Source organism: Kogia breviceps, chromosome 12, assembly GCF_026419965.1.
Source record: "Kogia breviceps isolate mKogBre1 chromosome 12, mKogBre1 haplotype 1, whole genome shotgun sequence".
NCBI lineage: Eukaryota > Metazoa > Chordata > Mammalia > Artiodactyla > Physeteridae > Kogia > Kogia breviceps.
Window position 1 is genome coordinate 51,859,824 of NC_081321.1, and position 17,010 is coordinate 51,876,833.

A 17,010-nucleotide genomic window follows, 5' to 3' on the forward strand; every position below is an offset into this window, starting at 1 on the left:
TCAGGCTTTTCATGATTAACAGAGGGTAGGGTAAAAGCAAATCTCTCTTTATCTTGCCTATTCAACGGAATAGAGAAAAAACAGTCCTTTATATCTACTGCTATAACTGGCCAGCCTCGCGGGATGGCTGTCAACATTGGCAACCCGCGTTGTATGGGACCCATGACCTGCATTTGTTGATTTATTGCTCGCAGATCATGAAGCAAACGCCATTTCCCTGACTTTTTCTTAATAACAAAAATGGGAGTATTCCAGGGTGAATGAGAGGGTTCTAAATGCCCCAACTGTAACTGTTCTTCCACTAGCTGTGATGCTGCCTCCAGTTTTTCCCTTGATAGAGGCCACTGAGGTACCCACACTGGTGTCGTGGTCATCCAAGTAATCGGAATCATTAATTCAGTGACCCCTGGGAAAAACCCAACCCTCGATGATGAGGATTCCCATGGGCTTCTATAGGGGCAATAATCCCCTGTAACCTTTTTCCTAACCCTCTATCTGGTATGAACCCTGACTTCAACATAATTTGTTGAGAAACCTCAGAATAATCATTAGTAAGTCTAAGTTTCAATTGACTCTGTACATCTCTTCCCCATAAGTTAAGCGGTAAACCCTCAACCACGAAGGGACGAAACTTTCCTCTCTGATCTCCTGAGATCCAGGTCAATTCTTTGGAACTAATGTGAGGGGCCTGTGCATACCCTAGCCCCTGCAACGTCTGGGAAGATCGTTGCAAAGGCCAGGACCTTGGCCAAAACTTGAGGGTGATGATGCTACGGTCTGCCCCAGTATCCACCAATCCGGGAAATATCTTCCCTTCAATCTTCAAATCCAACATTGGACGATCGTCAAGAGACAATGACAAAAGGGCAAAATCAACTCCTGTAGATCCAAAACCTTTAGCTCCCCGCTCCTTAGGGCATGCAGGATAATTCTCATGGAGAGATGATAAAACTAACAACTGAGCAATCCGATCCCCAGGATTTATGATACTTACCCCCCTAGGGGATTGACACATCACTTTAATGAGCCCAGTATAATCGGGGTCAATTACTCCAGGTTGGACTATAAGTCCTTTCAAAGTAGAAGAGGAACGGCCAATCACCAACCCAACTGCTCCCTTTGGCAGTGGTCCACTCATGTCTGTACTTACAGGTTGTGTGCCCATAGATGCTGTTAATACCATTCTGGAGGTGGCACGGAGGTCCAGCCCTGCGGATCCTGTCGTGGCTCGCCTTGGGGCCGGGGTGGCTGGAAAGTCACATTCTCGTGGGCCCCAAAAACTTTCGGGCCCTGGGACCATGGGCCCGTTATCCCGTTTTTTGACTTGGAAGCATAGGTGGATTTAGGGTTAACTGCAGATGCAGTGGGCTGAATAACTTGTCCATTTATATCTTTAACAGATCTACATTCGTTGGCCCAATGCTTTCCTTTTTTGCATCGGGGACAAGTCCCTGGTATTTTCTGGGGCGAAGACGTTTTAGGCCTCGCGCCTAAATTTTTACATTGCCTTTTAATGTGCCCAGGCTGTCCACATTGGAAACAAACCCCTGATTTCACGGTACTAGTTGTATTTCGGGCGGCGGCCATAACTGCTGCAGCAAGACCAGTGTTAGACAATGGCCCGCCTATTTCTCTGCACATTTTCATCCAGACTTCTAAAGGCTTTCCTTTTACTGGTGTGATTGCTCTACGACATTCCTTCGTGCATTGCTCATAAATCAATTGCTTCACTAATGGCATAGCATCTTCTACACTACCAAAAATCCTACCAGCAGCTTCCATCATTCTGGCTACAAAGTCAGAAAATGCTTCTGTACTGCCCTGTATGATCTTAGTCAGGTTCCCTGAAACTTCTCCTTTATTTGGGAGGGCACGCCAGGCCTGCATATTAATTTGGTTTATTTGGCCATAGACCTCCACAGGAAACGCTGTTTGGTTATTCAACCATTGACCTTGCCCTAATAACATGTCAACATTCCAGGCAGGCTGCCCATGAGCGGCATTCTCCCGCGCCTGGCCATATGCCAAGTCAGTTAAAATGGATTTCCAGTCCAGATACTGCCCCATTGATAAGCAAGCACGCGCAATGTCCTGCCAATCTGTGGGCGTCAATGCATTTCGGGTAAGGCGTTGCAATAACATCAGAGTATAATTAGCGGTGACTCCATATCCTCTGGCAGCCTCTGCAAGATCCTTGATTATTCTATGATCTATCATCTCATAATATCTCTGACGAGTGGCTGGATCCTCAAATGCGGGAAAGGCCATGGGCACCTGAGACCATGCCTCCCGAGGGATAAAAGTACATTTTGATGGTCCTTGAGGTACACAGGGGGCATTAGCGGCTGAAGCAGGGGTCTGTACAAGCGCGGAAGCTCTTGCTGCAGCGGGGGCATATAATGGCGGGCGAGCACACGGGGAACTCCCATACCGTCCCCGTTCATACTCTGCAGCCGCCTCTTCTAAATCTGCCTCTTCTTTGGGATTCAATTCATCTTGAGATAAATATAAAGCTTTAAATTCATCTAAGAGCGGATACAATTCTGGCATCGGCTCTTGTTTTTCTGCTTGTTTTTCTTTTCTTCTTCTTGGATTTTTAGGCCTATTTACGGTAGCCCCTACATTTTCGCCTTCTGACGCACTATCTTGACACATACTAAGAGCCTTGCGTCCCCACTGAATTATATCCTCACATCTTCCCTCCGTGAGACACGAGTGTATCAACCTCCACAACGGGAGGGTGCCCCGAGAAAGCTCTCCCAGCTTACTGCGCTCAGTTAGATCTCTTCCGAGTTTTTCCCATGATGGAACAGTCAAGCTGCCAGATACTGCAAACCAGGGTGCAGCGCCATCAATATCTTGTAATAACTTGTTTATGGTTTTCTGTGACAGCTTAAGTCCCAGATCTCTCAATAAGGCTTGAATGGGTTCATGAAACACAATGGCAGGTTCGGCAGATGAGCTATTCCCCATACTGCCGTTTCCTACTGAAAGCAGCTGGAGAATACTCGAACTGTTTACCGACCAGGGGTGCGCACTCGGTTACGCCGACAACACACAAAGGAAGAACGCGAGGACAACAAAAGGGACAAAAGTGAAAGCGAAAATATACCTGACTGGACTACTTACCGACGGTTCACTCCGTGTGTCGAGTTCTGAATCGGTCCTCCATGCGGGGTGCAACGTTCCCGGGTTTCGGCACCACTTATGGCGAGCTGCGTCTGACCAGCAGAATAACAGTCACCACACGCTAGATTCTTCTCGTATCACACTTTATTGGAGTACAGCTTGGTTATGGAAAGATGGAAGGAAGACCCCGCAGCCTTAACGGCAGCTGCCTATATAAGATTCGGGGTACTGTGCAAGTCTGACTGGTTCATATCGGAGGCATGGCCACGCGTCACCTTCGGACTGGTTACTGCTCCAAAACCTTGTTAGCATATTCCAACGCATGCGCACTGGCTACAGGATGGATGATTCAGCTTTTTCTATCCTGCTTTGCGGCAACGCTTTGCCGCGCCCCACAATTAAGATATTTTTAAACGTGGAAAATGGTAGCTATCAAGTCTCTATTATACCAAGATTTCACTGGATACATTTAAAAGAACAATTAACATTTTATTCTAAATGTCAGTATCTACAATGCATGATAAAGTGCATCATTTGAGACATTTAAATGTAATGATTAGGATTTCGGATTAAAAAAAAAAATCCATCAAGGTATCATGGTTTTTCTAAAATTGGTAGGGAGGATACGAGTAAAACAAGTTTGAAGACTATCATTACCTTCCTGTTTAAGACCCCCTCAGCTCTTGGCCTGCCTGGGTGGTCAGAGTGGGCTCAGCTCACTACCAGCACTAACCAAGCAGGCCCCATGTGTGCCATGGTTGACTGCTGTATCACTATCCTTGGCATAGCTGATGTTTACTAGTTGTTAAATGAATACATGTTGAATACTAGAAAGGAGTCATTCATATCCTCTACCTGCTTCTGCTTTGGGGATCGATTGCTCTATTGGCCTAGCCTGGAGTGACTGAAACCAAGATGGCTCTGGAGTCAAGGGGTGTCCTACAGCTGCCAGATCTTGACACACTAAAAATGAAATGAGTCTAGACCTAATCTAGAAGTTTGATCAGCTGAGTTCTTAAAAATCTCAGATCAAATGAGACATCAGATTTTCAAAGTTAACTGAATTTTGCAATTACTCTACAGTTTTTAAGACCTGCAAAAGCCTCCTAGGGACAAAGTTAGCCGTGGTCCCAATGACTGTATTCCTCTGCTAGATCAATGTCTAGCTAGATCAATGCTAGATCAAGTGCCATGCTACATGCTCCTGCTGTTGCCACTGCACAGCTAAGCAGTCCTCTTCCAGAATGTACCTCAACACAGTTGCCTCTCATGCCCCTCCCTGAGTTCTACCACCACCCAGAATCCTGCCCCCAGGTGCTGACATTAGGTAGGGGCTACAGAAAGCGGAACCCACTTGCATCTCTTCAATTTCTAGCATTGATATTTTACACATACCATAGGGTTTTAAATTTAAATTATCCCAGAAACAGATTTTATTATCAAAAGCAGATTGAAAAAATATGCAGACAAGTCAAAATACTTGCATTTAATGAAGCCTCATGAATTTACAAGATATCAAGAGAAGTCTCGAGAGGCAGAAGTGTATGTCAAGCCTATTTCTTCTGACTCATTTCCTCTAGAGAAGCAGCTTAGAATTATTCAGGCAAAAGGCCATGAAATTATTGCATTTGTAGACAAAGTAGAGGGGGAATTGCTAAACTCTACCTACAGGGCTTTCTTTGGAAGTCACATCGTATGTTTTTTCTTTCTCACTTAGATGGGGGAAAAAAAGAATCTATTTTCTTAAACTTACTTAAAGGAAAAACAAAATCAGAAGTTAATGTAATGTTTTTATACAGATGAATTATTGAAAATAGACTAAGAATGATCTACTTAATAGTAAAAAAAAAAAAACACTTGGAAAGATTTTAGTTGAGTAGCTTTTCCTGTCGAATAATCTACTAGATACATACAGCACTGCTTGGCTGTAGTTGGGTAAATGTCTTGTGTGCTCATGAAGTGGTTGGGCTTTTTGTGGTCACCCCATTAGTGTCAATACTGAACTTTTCCCCTCTATGGATTCCTTTGCAACTGCCTGAAAAAAAACTTACTAGTTGTAAAAACAATCAAAATAAATACTTTCAGATGCTGCTTTCCAAAATTGGGTCAGAGACCACTGGGGTATGTCCTGGCTCCCTAAGGCATGGGAAAAATTTCAGTGGCTAAAGTGGAATTGCTGGAAGGTACTGGAAATTAAAGAAGGGAGGGAGTGAGGGAGGAAAAAAGCAGAGGAAAAGAGTTAACAGTAATCGAGAGAGAATATCAACCATGAGGAAGAAATAAGGGAAGGTCATAATATTTATATAAAAGTGCCTATGACAAGGGGAAAAAATGGCTGCTTTGTTTCAAATTCGGGGTTAAACCTAAGAGTTTGGAGAAGGCAGAAATCCTTATAAATTCTTATACATTTCTTTAAAAACTCCCCAGGGTCTCTGGAAGATACTATACAACTAACTCATTATTTTAAAAACTGGCAAAAGAATAAAGCAATTATCCAGCCATTCCTATATAAACTGTTCTTCAAGGTCACCAAACAGTTGGAGGTGAAGTTCCTCTTTGTAGAACGTTTCTGTCTAATAAATGAAAATGGAATGATGTAATTAGAATATCACCATTTTGTAACCTCTAGTGATAAAACCGATTTAGTAATGCCAGGTATTAGCTGCCTAATAAAACACACAACACTTGCTACCAAAAAGGAAGGAAGGAAGGGAAGGAGGGAAGAAAATATTGAATCTGACCAAACATCTTGATCGAACTTCCAATATAAAGAAGAAAAAAGAGAATAGAAAACATGTTAAATGATGGTTTGAGGATACCATTAGCAAAACCCTGACTGTGAACACTTCATAGGAGAAATGAACTAAACATTTCAATCAAAAGGCAGAGATTGTCAGATTGGTGAGCACAGAGTTGGTTACTGCTCTTTTTAATCAGTCTTCTCTCTTTAGTTCTCACTACAGACACTTTAAAAACAAAGATACAAATAAATGAAAAGTGAGAGGATGGAAAAAGACATACCATGCAAACAGGAAACATATGCAAGCTGGAATGGTCATAAAAATATGAGGCAAAAAGGACTTCAAAGCAAGGAGTAGTAATGGAAATAAAGTGGGACACTTCATAATGATAAAATGGTTAATACATGAGAAAGACAGAAAAACTATAAATGTATATGGGCCTAATAAAAGGGCTTCAACATACAAAATGCAAAAAACTGACAGAAATAAAGAAATCCACAGTCACAATTGGAGATTTTAATACACCCCTCTCAGTAATTAATAGAGCAATCAGACAAAAAAATATCAGTAGGAAAACAGAAGAAAAAAGAGAAGAAAACAGAAGAAGTGAAATGATGCTACCATCAATCATAAAAATTTGGGAAGGAAGACCCACAAAGATTCTAAAATAAGTAGAGTGGGTGGGTTGATTAGACATTTACCTGCCTCCTCTGCTAACCTAGCTCTTTAAGTACCGTTCAAACTTAACGACTAAGCACAGGTTTGTCACAAATCTGACGAGAAAGACAAGAACAGGAGAGGTGCTGAGTTTAATGAAAGAGGGGTCCATCTTTTATTTAAACAGCATTCAAACTCAAGTAAGTTTGCAAAGCCTTTTTTTTTTTTTTTTTACGTGCGTGATGTCACTCCATTCTTACACATCCTTTGAAAAAGACAGCCCACGTTTCCTTATCCCCATTTTACAGATAAGGAAGGCAAGGTCAGAGGCTGACTTGACAAAGAAAATTGCAAGTTTGCTGTTAGATCAAAGGGTAAACTTATTTTGACCATCACCTGACTACTGGGAGTGAGGTTGAAAATACCAACTATTTTCTTTCTTGAAAGTAAGTTTTCTCCAGTATGTCCAAACCTACAAAGCGATTATATAAAGGGTATTGGCTCCTCAGTTAAGAATTCAGCTTTATTGTCACACACTCCCTAAAATGACATAGTCAGACACCAGGTTGGACCCAAAAGACCTGGTGTCCAAACAGCATCCTGAAATGAACACTCCTTGATGGCCTTGTTGGCAAACAAGTAACAAGTAAGTGTTCACTACACTCCTGGTTACCCATAAACATCAATCAAGTTGTGGTTTAGAAACTTATTTCCAAGCAATCTGCAGAAAACATGAGGATGTACTCTTCCAATTAGCAAAGCACAGACTTTATAGATCATTTCATTACTGATTTTAAAGGACAAATCTCAGAGTAAAATGACTTTGTTTCTTAGCTTGAACCAAAATATGTTTAAAAATAAATATACAATTCAAATATATTCTAAACCAGGACTAATTATTTAAATATCGTATATATGTTTTATTTACACTCGCCTCCACGTTCCACTGAAGCATATTTCTTTTAGGTACACGGGAGACCATATCATTAAGGCTAATGGTGGTTTTACCTAGGGAAAAAATACATGAACACCAAGGAATATTTTTCAGCTTCTCAGCAAAACACAAAAGGGAGGAAAAATGACTTGACTTTTTAGTTCCAATTGTTTTCAATTTTTTATGCGGGAGGAAAAATGACTTGACTTTTTAGTTCCAATTGTTTTCAGTTTTTTATGTAAGCTCAATGTTGTAAAATCGGTCCAGATTTTCATAGAACCTGAGTGAATAAAATGCAGAGGTAAATCACTACTTTCTATTTAAAGCAAACTGGCTTTTTACAAATCATATGACTTTAAAAAAAAAAAAAAAGGAAAAAGAAAGAAAAGAAAAACATATGTTCTCCCCCAGAAAATAGGCCAGTGGGTTCTTCCACCAGAGCGTCCAGGCTGAGGTGGGCAGGCCTCCTAGATGGGGCCCCCTCAAAGGGGCTCTCGGGTCTCTGCCAATGCTGCCAGCTTGCCTGCTGTGGCCGCCCAGTAAAAACAGTGGCTCCGTGCAATCATGAAAAACAGGACTGCTCTGATCATTACCCTGCACACAAGCTTTGAAGGAACTATCAAATAGTTACAACTCAATTACTCTTTGTGGATTTTTTTTTTTTTTTTTTTGCAGTACGCGGTCCTCTCACTGTTGTGGCTTCTCCCGTTGCGAGGAACAGGCTCCGGACGCGCAGGCTCAGCGGCCATGGCTCACGGGCCTAGCCCCTCTACGGCACGTGGGATCCTCCCGGACGGGGGCACAAACCCGCGTCCCCTGCATCGGCAGGCGGACTCTCAACCACTGCGCCACCAGGGAAGCCCCTGTGGCTTATTTTTATTCTGAATCAATAACCTAGAAGTGAAGGTCTCCACAGCCCATTATGGCTTTACTGACCCATCTCCTTCCCCATGAACACCTACTGAAGGAATGTGTTAAGGAGGCATGTGTTAAGATGTATCACTGCTTCTAAAAATAAGGTGGAGGAGACAGGCATGAAACCCAAGTTCAGATGTGCTTAACTGCGGGGTTGATGACTCAACTACGAAGAGGTCTTTTAATGCACAATTGATTTTTAGCAAGTAAAAGGTATCAAGACCTCCATTTTGATTTTATAAAAGTAGGCTAAGTTGTGTAAAAGTGGCTGAAAAACCAAGACTGCCTGTTTTTTCAGCCTAAAAATAACCAGGGAATAGAGCCAAGCATGAACATACATTTCAGCAGAAAGGTGATAGAGAGCCAAGCAGATTATACTCTGAAGAAGGAAGAAACCCACTTAATGGATTACGCTAACTTTAAAACAGAGTGAAAAATTGAGACTTTATAAGGGGAAAAGCAAACGCAGCTAGGTGTGTAGATCACCTCCAAAGAAACCACTGCTATTAAAGTTGCCATGAGTATCTTCGGAATTGTTAAAAAACAAATGCTAGGCTACCACTCTGATTCACCTTCAATTTCACAAACTATATAGAAATTTCTCACCAATACCCTAATTCTGGCATCAAAAATATTAATTTGTTGATCACAAAACTTAAAGTTTCATGTTAATTTGCTAATTTATGAGCTAGAAAACAGTCCTTGATTCTAAAAAAGCCGTTTAATATCGTATCCCAATTACTCATCCAGAAAGAGGGGGAAAGGAGAGGGCATTTGAAATTGCACTGGAACACAACGTTTAGAATAATCTAAAACATCTGGAAAGAAAAGTCAAAGGCCAATAAATATTAATCTACATGAAATACAGTAAAAAAGGAGAAAATGCCGAAAGTACCTTGCTGTACCACAGAAACTGGCAGCCATGATCACCTAGCTTACTCTTTGGATATGTAACTCAGCGGGCCTTAATTGCTTATAAAGGGTGCAACACAATTAGGGAGGATGTGTCTTTAATTTAGATCTGAAAGAAGCACAGGTGGATGGAAACTCTAATCACAGACCACTGTAGATCGTTAGAGCAATTAAGAACACAATTTCCAATCTTGAAAACCTTTCACACAAATCACCTGCTAACCTTTGGATCCAGGTTTCAGACTTGCAAAAACCTTGGGGTTCTTAAGGGCAAGTGAGATCTCACAAAGGAAGGAAATAAAGTGGGAGTCTCTTTCAGATTTCTTTGACTCGAAAATGACAACAATGGTAAAGTGGGGTTCTGGGCGGGTAAGGAAGTAGGTGCTCTGAACTTTGTCATCATAGAAGTGGACCACTTTCTCCAAGCTGTTCAGGTCGGACGTGCGGTCTGTCATGATCATGATGACATTGGGCCAGTGCAGGACAGGCCTGTCGCTGGGCAGAGATACCACGGCTGGATACTGATCCACGCCCTTTGGGGCCTCTCTGTAGGAATGGGGGTGGTGGTAGCCATGACCCTGAAAGCTCTCGGAACCCTGGTTATCAAAGATTAAGGACACGTTGGCAGCGTCGTATTTCCTGATGAAGCTGGAAATCTTTCCAAAGAGGTCTGGGTTGGCTTTTGCAGTCAGCGTTTTCATTTCTGAAGCAGTCGTTTGTCGGCTCAGTGCCTCGTGAAAGTAGAAGCTAAATTTGGCAAGAAGCATGTTTTTGAGTTTCAGCAGCCAAAGGAAAAGGTGTGGGGGCTGAATGGCCTTCTGGGACTGCCCTCCAAACAGATGTTTCTTGGTCTCCCGTTGCTTTTCAAAGATCTGGCCCCAAGTCTGCAGCTTGGTGTGAGCGCTGTGTAAGTTAACCAGAGACGGGAGGAACTTCCACTCGGAGACCTGAGCCTGGGCCTTCAGGAGATGACTCAGTACGTCGACCTCCAGCTGGAAACTGCTTTCCAGAGGACTGAGGATGGGGTGGTGAAATCTAAAGGGGGAAGGGGAATTAACAGAAATGAGTGGAAATGTGACCCCACAGTGACACTTTCTATCCTCAAAAAAACACAAACGGTGTGGTCAGACTAATACTATGTTTGGGGGTGGGGGAAGGAAAGATGGAAAGATTCCATGTTGATTTATTTAAAAGGTCATTCTGATATAACTTCGCCATCTCAGAATTATGTCAGCACCATAGTCTCCTGTGGAAATAGCCTGACGTTAAAAAAAAACAAAAAATGAGAATAGCCACTACCTTCTGTTCAAATACAGAGAAACTGAATTAGCTGTAAGTCTTTCTTGGGGGTTTTTGTTTTGTTTTGTTTGTTTGGTTTTGGCCACGCCTCACAGCTCGTGGGATCTTAGTTCCCTGACCAGTGTTCAAACCCGGGCCCACGGCAGTGAAAGCACTGAGTCTTAGCCACTGGACCACCAGAGAATTCCCACTATAAGTCTTTCTTAACTTATTTTATTTATTCTGGGAATTGTATAACAAAACAAGGCAACCTATTTTCAGGGTGTGGTCCTAAAGAGGCAAAGAAAAGGTCACTAAAACATCTCTTAAATGTGTATATAACACATATCAACTTATTTAATGTTCACAGTAACTCCAAAAGGTATTATGAAACCTATTTTGCAGATGAGAGTAGAGACTATAAACCAACTGAAACAGTATACAATCCATAAATCTTTATTAAAGGAATAGGGCTTCCCTGGTGGTACAGTAGTTAAGAATCCACCTGCCAATGCAGGGGACACAGGTTCGAGCCCTGGTCCGGGAAGATCCCACATGCCGTGGAGCAGCTAAGCCCGTGCACCACAACTACTGAGCCTGTGCTCTAGACCCCAAGAGCCAGAACTACTGAGCCTGTGTGCCACAACTACTGAAGCCCACGTGCTTACAGCCCATGCTCCACAATGAGAAGCCACCACAGTGAGAAGCCCCAGCTTGCCACAACTAAAGAAAGCCCCCACACAGCAACAAAACAGCCAAAAAATAAAAAAATTTAAAAAATTTTTTTTAAAAAGGAATAGAACATTTATCAGAAAGCCCTTACTCACTCCTAGTTCTCAAATTCCCTTCATATTTAATCACAGTTAAAAACAAAATTGTGGCTAAATTTAAAAAATCTTATACTTCAACCACTTTCCATTTATCTCAGGATAAAATCTAAAATCCTTAAAAAGGTTTACGAGGCCTCAAATAACCTGGTCCCTCCAGGTTACATGTGGCTTGAGCCACATTCCCATTCTTCTCACTTTCTCCATACATTAAGTAACTAGAAATGCGATGGTATCCCAGAGAAGGTTAAGGTAATAGCACGATTTCATTTCTATTTGTTCTAGAAAAAATGTTTTTTTAAAATTTTGACCATGATCTACAGTAAGAAATACACTTTATATTGTGATGAAGTACATACACCGATAAATAAAAGGTTTTAAAATTTCACATTTACCCTTACTATGCACAATGTACTCTTGATATTTAATAATATATATATTTTAATTAGATTACTACTCACTAACTTAATGTTATGACTCATGGACTGCTACCTGCTGTTTGTAAAACATTTTTTACTTCACTTGTCTAGTAAATTGAGGGGGAAGGGGACAGGCTGTGGGAAGGTCCTCTATCCCAGGCAGAGGGGAAAATGGGAACGTGCAAAGACCCTGAGGCCAGTGAGAGCCTGAGCCTTTTCCATCAACACTTCTTTCTGCTACTTCAGGTCTCCTCTTCAGAGCCACTTCCTTCAAAATGTCTTATTTGTTCACCCCCAGACTAGGTCAGGCCCTCTAATTATATCCTCTAGTTTCTTAATAACTGTCTTTCCCTTTGTAGCTTAATCGTATAACTTATCAGACAAACTGGGACATAGGGTCACCCTTGCTTTGAGCTCCTTCTGAGGGGAAGTAAAAGCTGCATTCTTTCTTCACTCCTTCATCTCTCAAACACACAGCACATAGTAGAAACTCGGTAAATGTGGTAACTATGTTAAGATTTGAATCCTAGTTTCTGCCTCATTGACTCTCGTTTATGACCTAAATGAAGTTCTGTAACAATGAGATGGAATGGTTATGGCTTCTCAGCCTTTTGGCTAATATCAAGTGTGGCAAAGGACTGGATGAGGAGAGTCCTTTCTGTATGGAGCACTTAGAACTTTCTTGCTCATCTTTTTCTTCTGAGAAATGCCCAGGGAGTTTCAGTGTCTGCCTGGCCTGATGCGCCTCCTTCTCAAGGAGCCTACATGAAGCCCTTACACTCTTCCTCAAGTTCCAAAGCATCTGCAGAGGTTTCAGGAATTATCTTAGCAAGTGACCCCATTTTGAAGGTGTGGGCAAGATCTAGCATATCCCAAGCATATCGTATGCCCCAGGCACCATGGGAGATGATTTACAGGCCTGAGCCCATGTAATTTAGTTGCTTCACTGTCAGTGAGACAGAAGATTCTTACACATCTGTTTTGACCCTGGTTGAAGAGGAAAATCCTGGTTATCAATTAAACAATTAGGAAAAAAAAATCATCACAAGTATATCTAGAGTTTTAAAAAATCTATTTAAACAAATGGGATTATGATTAAGAGAGCCCAAACTAGGTTGGATATTATATGATAGAAACTGATTATCATGTGATAAATAGGATGTAGCCATTCACATAACAATAAACATTGTTTTTTTTTCTGTTACTGGTACTTTACAATCAACATCCTTCAAGATAGGGAAGCTAAAACATGGGTGGGAGGTGTAGTCTAATAATACACTCAAAGAATCAGAAACATAAACCAGATCTCAAATCCTCTAGCTCATGTCCTCAATTAATTAACTAATTTGGTCTCTTCAAACATTACATGCTTTGAAGTAAACGTTAAGAAAGCCTAACACGGGACTTCCCTGGTGGCACAGTGGTTGGGGGTCCACCTGCCAATGCGGGGGACATGGGTTCAAGCCCTGGTCTGGGAGGATCCCACGTGCTGCGGAGCGGCTGAGCCCGTGCGCCACAGCTAATGAGCCTGCGCCCTGGAGCCCGGGAGCCACAACTACTGAGGCCCGTGCGCCTGGAGCCCCTGTTCCGCGGTGGGGGGAGGCGCCGCAATGGGAGGCCCGTGCACCGCAGCGAGGAGTGGCTCCCCGCTCGCCACAGCTGGAGAGGGCCATGGCGCAAGGACCCCAGCACAGCCAAAAATAAATAAATTTGTAAAAAAAGGAAAAAAAAAAAAAGAAAGCCTAACACACACAACACACACACTATAGCATGTCTCAGAATCTTTGCATTCTGAGAAATGCTCCTACCACCTTAGCCTTTAGGCAACTTGACATTTAATGAGCCTTAAGTATCACGAGATTCTACAATCATGGATATCACGAAAATCTGCCAAGGAGCTATGAACACAGTAAGACTGTTAATAAGAGGAAAATGGTTTCATTCTACCACAAACCTCGAAGTGATTTTTCTGCTTCCAGCTGGAAATCATCATTTATATCCAATGTTCTCCTTGAAAGAATATGAATTCTCTTCTCTGTATAAACCTTTAGAAAGAATTCTGCACAAGCTCTTCCGTATACATATACGGAAAAGTGTTTAAATGTTCAACATTTATTAGGATGAATGTGAATGCCGAAGCTACTTTTCATCTGTAAGAAGAGCTGAAAATTCATGCTAATGTTATTCTGCCAAGACTCTGAGATTAGCATTATGTTGTATCATTTTCCCATTCCCACTCTGTGCCTCATACCTATTCACATCTCACACCGTAGTGGGGTCTGTTAAATTGTTGTAATCCAGGGCTGCCCTGGTGGCGCAGTGGTTGAGAGTCCGCCTGCTGATGCAGGGGACACGGGTTCGTTGCCCTGGCCCAGGAGGATCCTACATGCCGCAGAGCGGCTGGGCCCGTGAGCCATGGCCGCTGAGCCTGTGCATCCGGAGCCTGTGCTCCGCAACGGGAGAGGCCACAACAGTGAGAGGCCCGCGTACCGCAAAAAAAAAAAAAAAGAAAAAAAAAATTGTTGTAATCCAAAAACATACACCTCAGCTATGGCAGCAAGCATGAAAGAGCCTGAATACAGAATAAATTGACAACTATTTGCAGAGAACATCTGCTCCAAAAAAAGCCAAAAAGGAAGACAGAAAAAGAGAGGAAGGGAGCTCCAGCACACACTCCCTCCTTCACAAATCCCCATCGAGGAGTTCCTTCCAAAAGAAGTATGCAGGTCCCATGCATGTGAGAAGTCAGAAGCCCAATTAAAAATAAAACTGTAGTACAACGTGAATATATGAATGTCACAAAACTGTACACTTAAGCAACAAAATGTTATGCAGCCATTAAAAAAAACACGAAGTACTGACACATGCTACAACATAGATGAAACTTTGGAAACATTATGCTAAGTGAAATCAGCCTGACACAAGAGGACTGATGTCACATGATACCACTTGTATGAGAGACACCAAAGAGTCAAATTCACAGGGACAAATTAGAATGGAGGTTACCAGAGGCTGAGTAGAGGGGAGAACAGGACGTTATTGCTGAATGGGTACAGTTTCTGTTTGGATGATTAAAAAAAAATTCCAGAAATGGATGGTGGTGATGGTTGCACAACATTGTGAATGTACTTAATGCCACTCAACTGCACACTTAAAATAGTTAAGGTGATAAATTTTATATTCTGTATGATTTATTACAAACAAAACAATAAAATTTTAAAAAATTAAAAAAACAAAAAACACAAAAACTGTACACTTAAAAATGGTTAAAGTAAATTTTATGTTGTATATATTTCACTACATTAAAAAAATCCATAATCTCATTTAAAACAATCACTTTACTAGTTTTTAGATATAATTACATTGAAGATATAAAGATGAATTAGCCAAAGGTTTGCCCTACAGGACCTCCCCTGGTAGAAGGAGGTATTTATAATGGATATAAGCAGGAAGTAATACATCTCTTATGAGGGGTACAAATCAACTAACAGTTTAGAAAAAGGAGCAATTCCTTTTGGTTGAAAGATTGTGCAGGTCATAGAGGAGACAGGATTTCAATTGAGTCATAAAGCTTAAAAAACAGGTAGGATTTAGCCACGTGAAGATGAGAGCTTAAATTTCTGGCCCCAATTCTTAACCACCCCTGATTCCACACCCTTTGCTGTGTGATTTTGCGGCCTCTCCCACCAGAGGTAGAGTGTACTTTCCCACCCCTGGACCATGGATTGGGCTATGTGACTTGCTTTGGCCAAAGGGATGTTAACAGATCTGATGCAAGCAAAGGCTTAAAATGAGCTTGATTGGGCTTGTTCTTCGGCACTTGGACGTCATCACTGGGTAGCGCTTCCCCTCTAACCTTGGGCTCAGAATGAACGCACGTGTAGCTGACCAAGCCCAAAACTCACAGCAATAAGCCAAGCCCAATGAGACCAACGGTGTTCAGCAGAGCTACCCAGTTAAGCCCAGCCTACATCAGACAACTCCCAATAGACCTGCAAGCCCGAAAGTGTGATTTTGGGGGTACTCTGTTATACAAAATAATTGTGGCAACAGCTAATTGACACATGATAGAACTTGATGAGGTTCAGAACACACTACCCCAAAATATGGCATCTTGGTATATTGACTACTTTAAGCTGAATGAATTTGAGAAATGACATATGCAGGAAGGATTTTCTGACCCTCTCTTGAAGCAGACCATAAAACCCTCAAGTAAGAGGTTCCCTCCCTGTACCCTGAGGAAAGGAGCATCCTTATCTCCAAAGACATAAGGTCACAGAGAGAAATCTGAACTAACGGGCCTTGCTGTTTCCCCCAGTTTAGTTCACTTAGCTCATACCTTTTTTCATCCTAGCACATTTTTCCACAACTCTCACCCTTCATCAAATCTAGCATAAAAACACAGGTTTAACAACTTCTTTGGGTCTTCATTTCCTTAGAAGGCTCCATGCCACATAAAACCTATATTAAAATACATTTGTATGCTTTTCTCTTGTTAATCTGTCTTTTGTTAAAGGACCCCCAGCTAAGATACTTAGAAGAGTAAAGGAAAAAGATATTTTTTCCTCCCCTACAAATAGGCAAATACTTATGGGGAATACATTAGATTATGGACTGTTTTTTTGGCTTCTGCTTAAAATCCTCAAAGTTTTCTCTTTGAAGCTGCTTCCTTTTTACTAGGAGTTTGAGTGCAATTTAAGCATTTGATGGGCCTTAGATAATTTGAAAAGTTGGGCTGGGGCAAGATCACAGAAAGCCTCAAGTCTCCACTGTTAAGATCTAGGCAAGGGCTTCCCTGGTGGCGCAGTGGTTGAGAGTCCGCCTGCTGATGCAGGGGACAGAGGTTCGTGACCCAGTCCAGGAAGATCCTACATGCCGTGGAGCAGCTAGGCCCGTGAGCCATGGCCACTGAGCCTGCGCGGCCCGAGCCTGTGCTCCACAACCGGAGAAGCCACAACAGTGAGAAGCCTGCGTACCGCAAAAAAAAAAAAAAAAAAAAGACCTAGGCAAGTCAAATACCTAGAGTAGAACGCATCCTACAGAAATTTTACTATTGCTGGGTTTGATTATGAAATTTTCAGTGGGCAACAGTTAACCTTGTTGAACTACACACATGCAACTAACTGTTTCATTAACAGTCTTATCATCATGAATCTGTTTTTTGAAGGAAAAAGGGCATAAAGACTAAATAAATCACT

At 41.9% G+C, this 17,010-nt stretch overlaps 1 protein-coding gene across 2 annotated transcripts in view; it reads right to left on the minus strand.

The window, feature by feature from the left end:
* Positions 1-1,225: 1,225 nt before the first annotated feature.
* Positions 1,226-17,010, minus strand: part of KICS2 (KICSTOR subunit 2) — a 40,637-nt gene continuing 24,852 nt past the window's right edge. The window contains exons 3-4 of one of the 2 annotated variants that reach the window (XR_010835834.1): positions 3,130-10,323; positions 1,226-1,248 (exon numbers count right to left, since the gene is read on the minus strand). Coding sequence is in view for 1 of the 2 variants with exons in the window: in XM_067009687.1 (XP_066865788.1) it covers positions 9,507-10,323 (817 nt within the window). In the remaining variant the exon portion in view is untranslated. Of the gene's footprint in view, positions 1,249-2,794; positions 10,324-17,010 lie in introns of those variants that run through there. The other variant, XM_067009687.1, reaches the window with a different exon arrangement.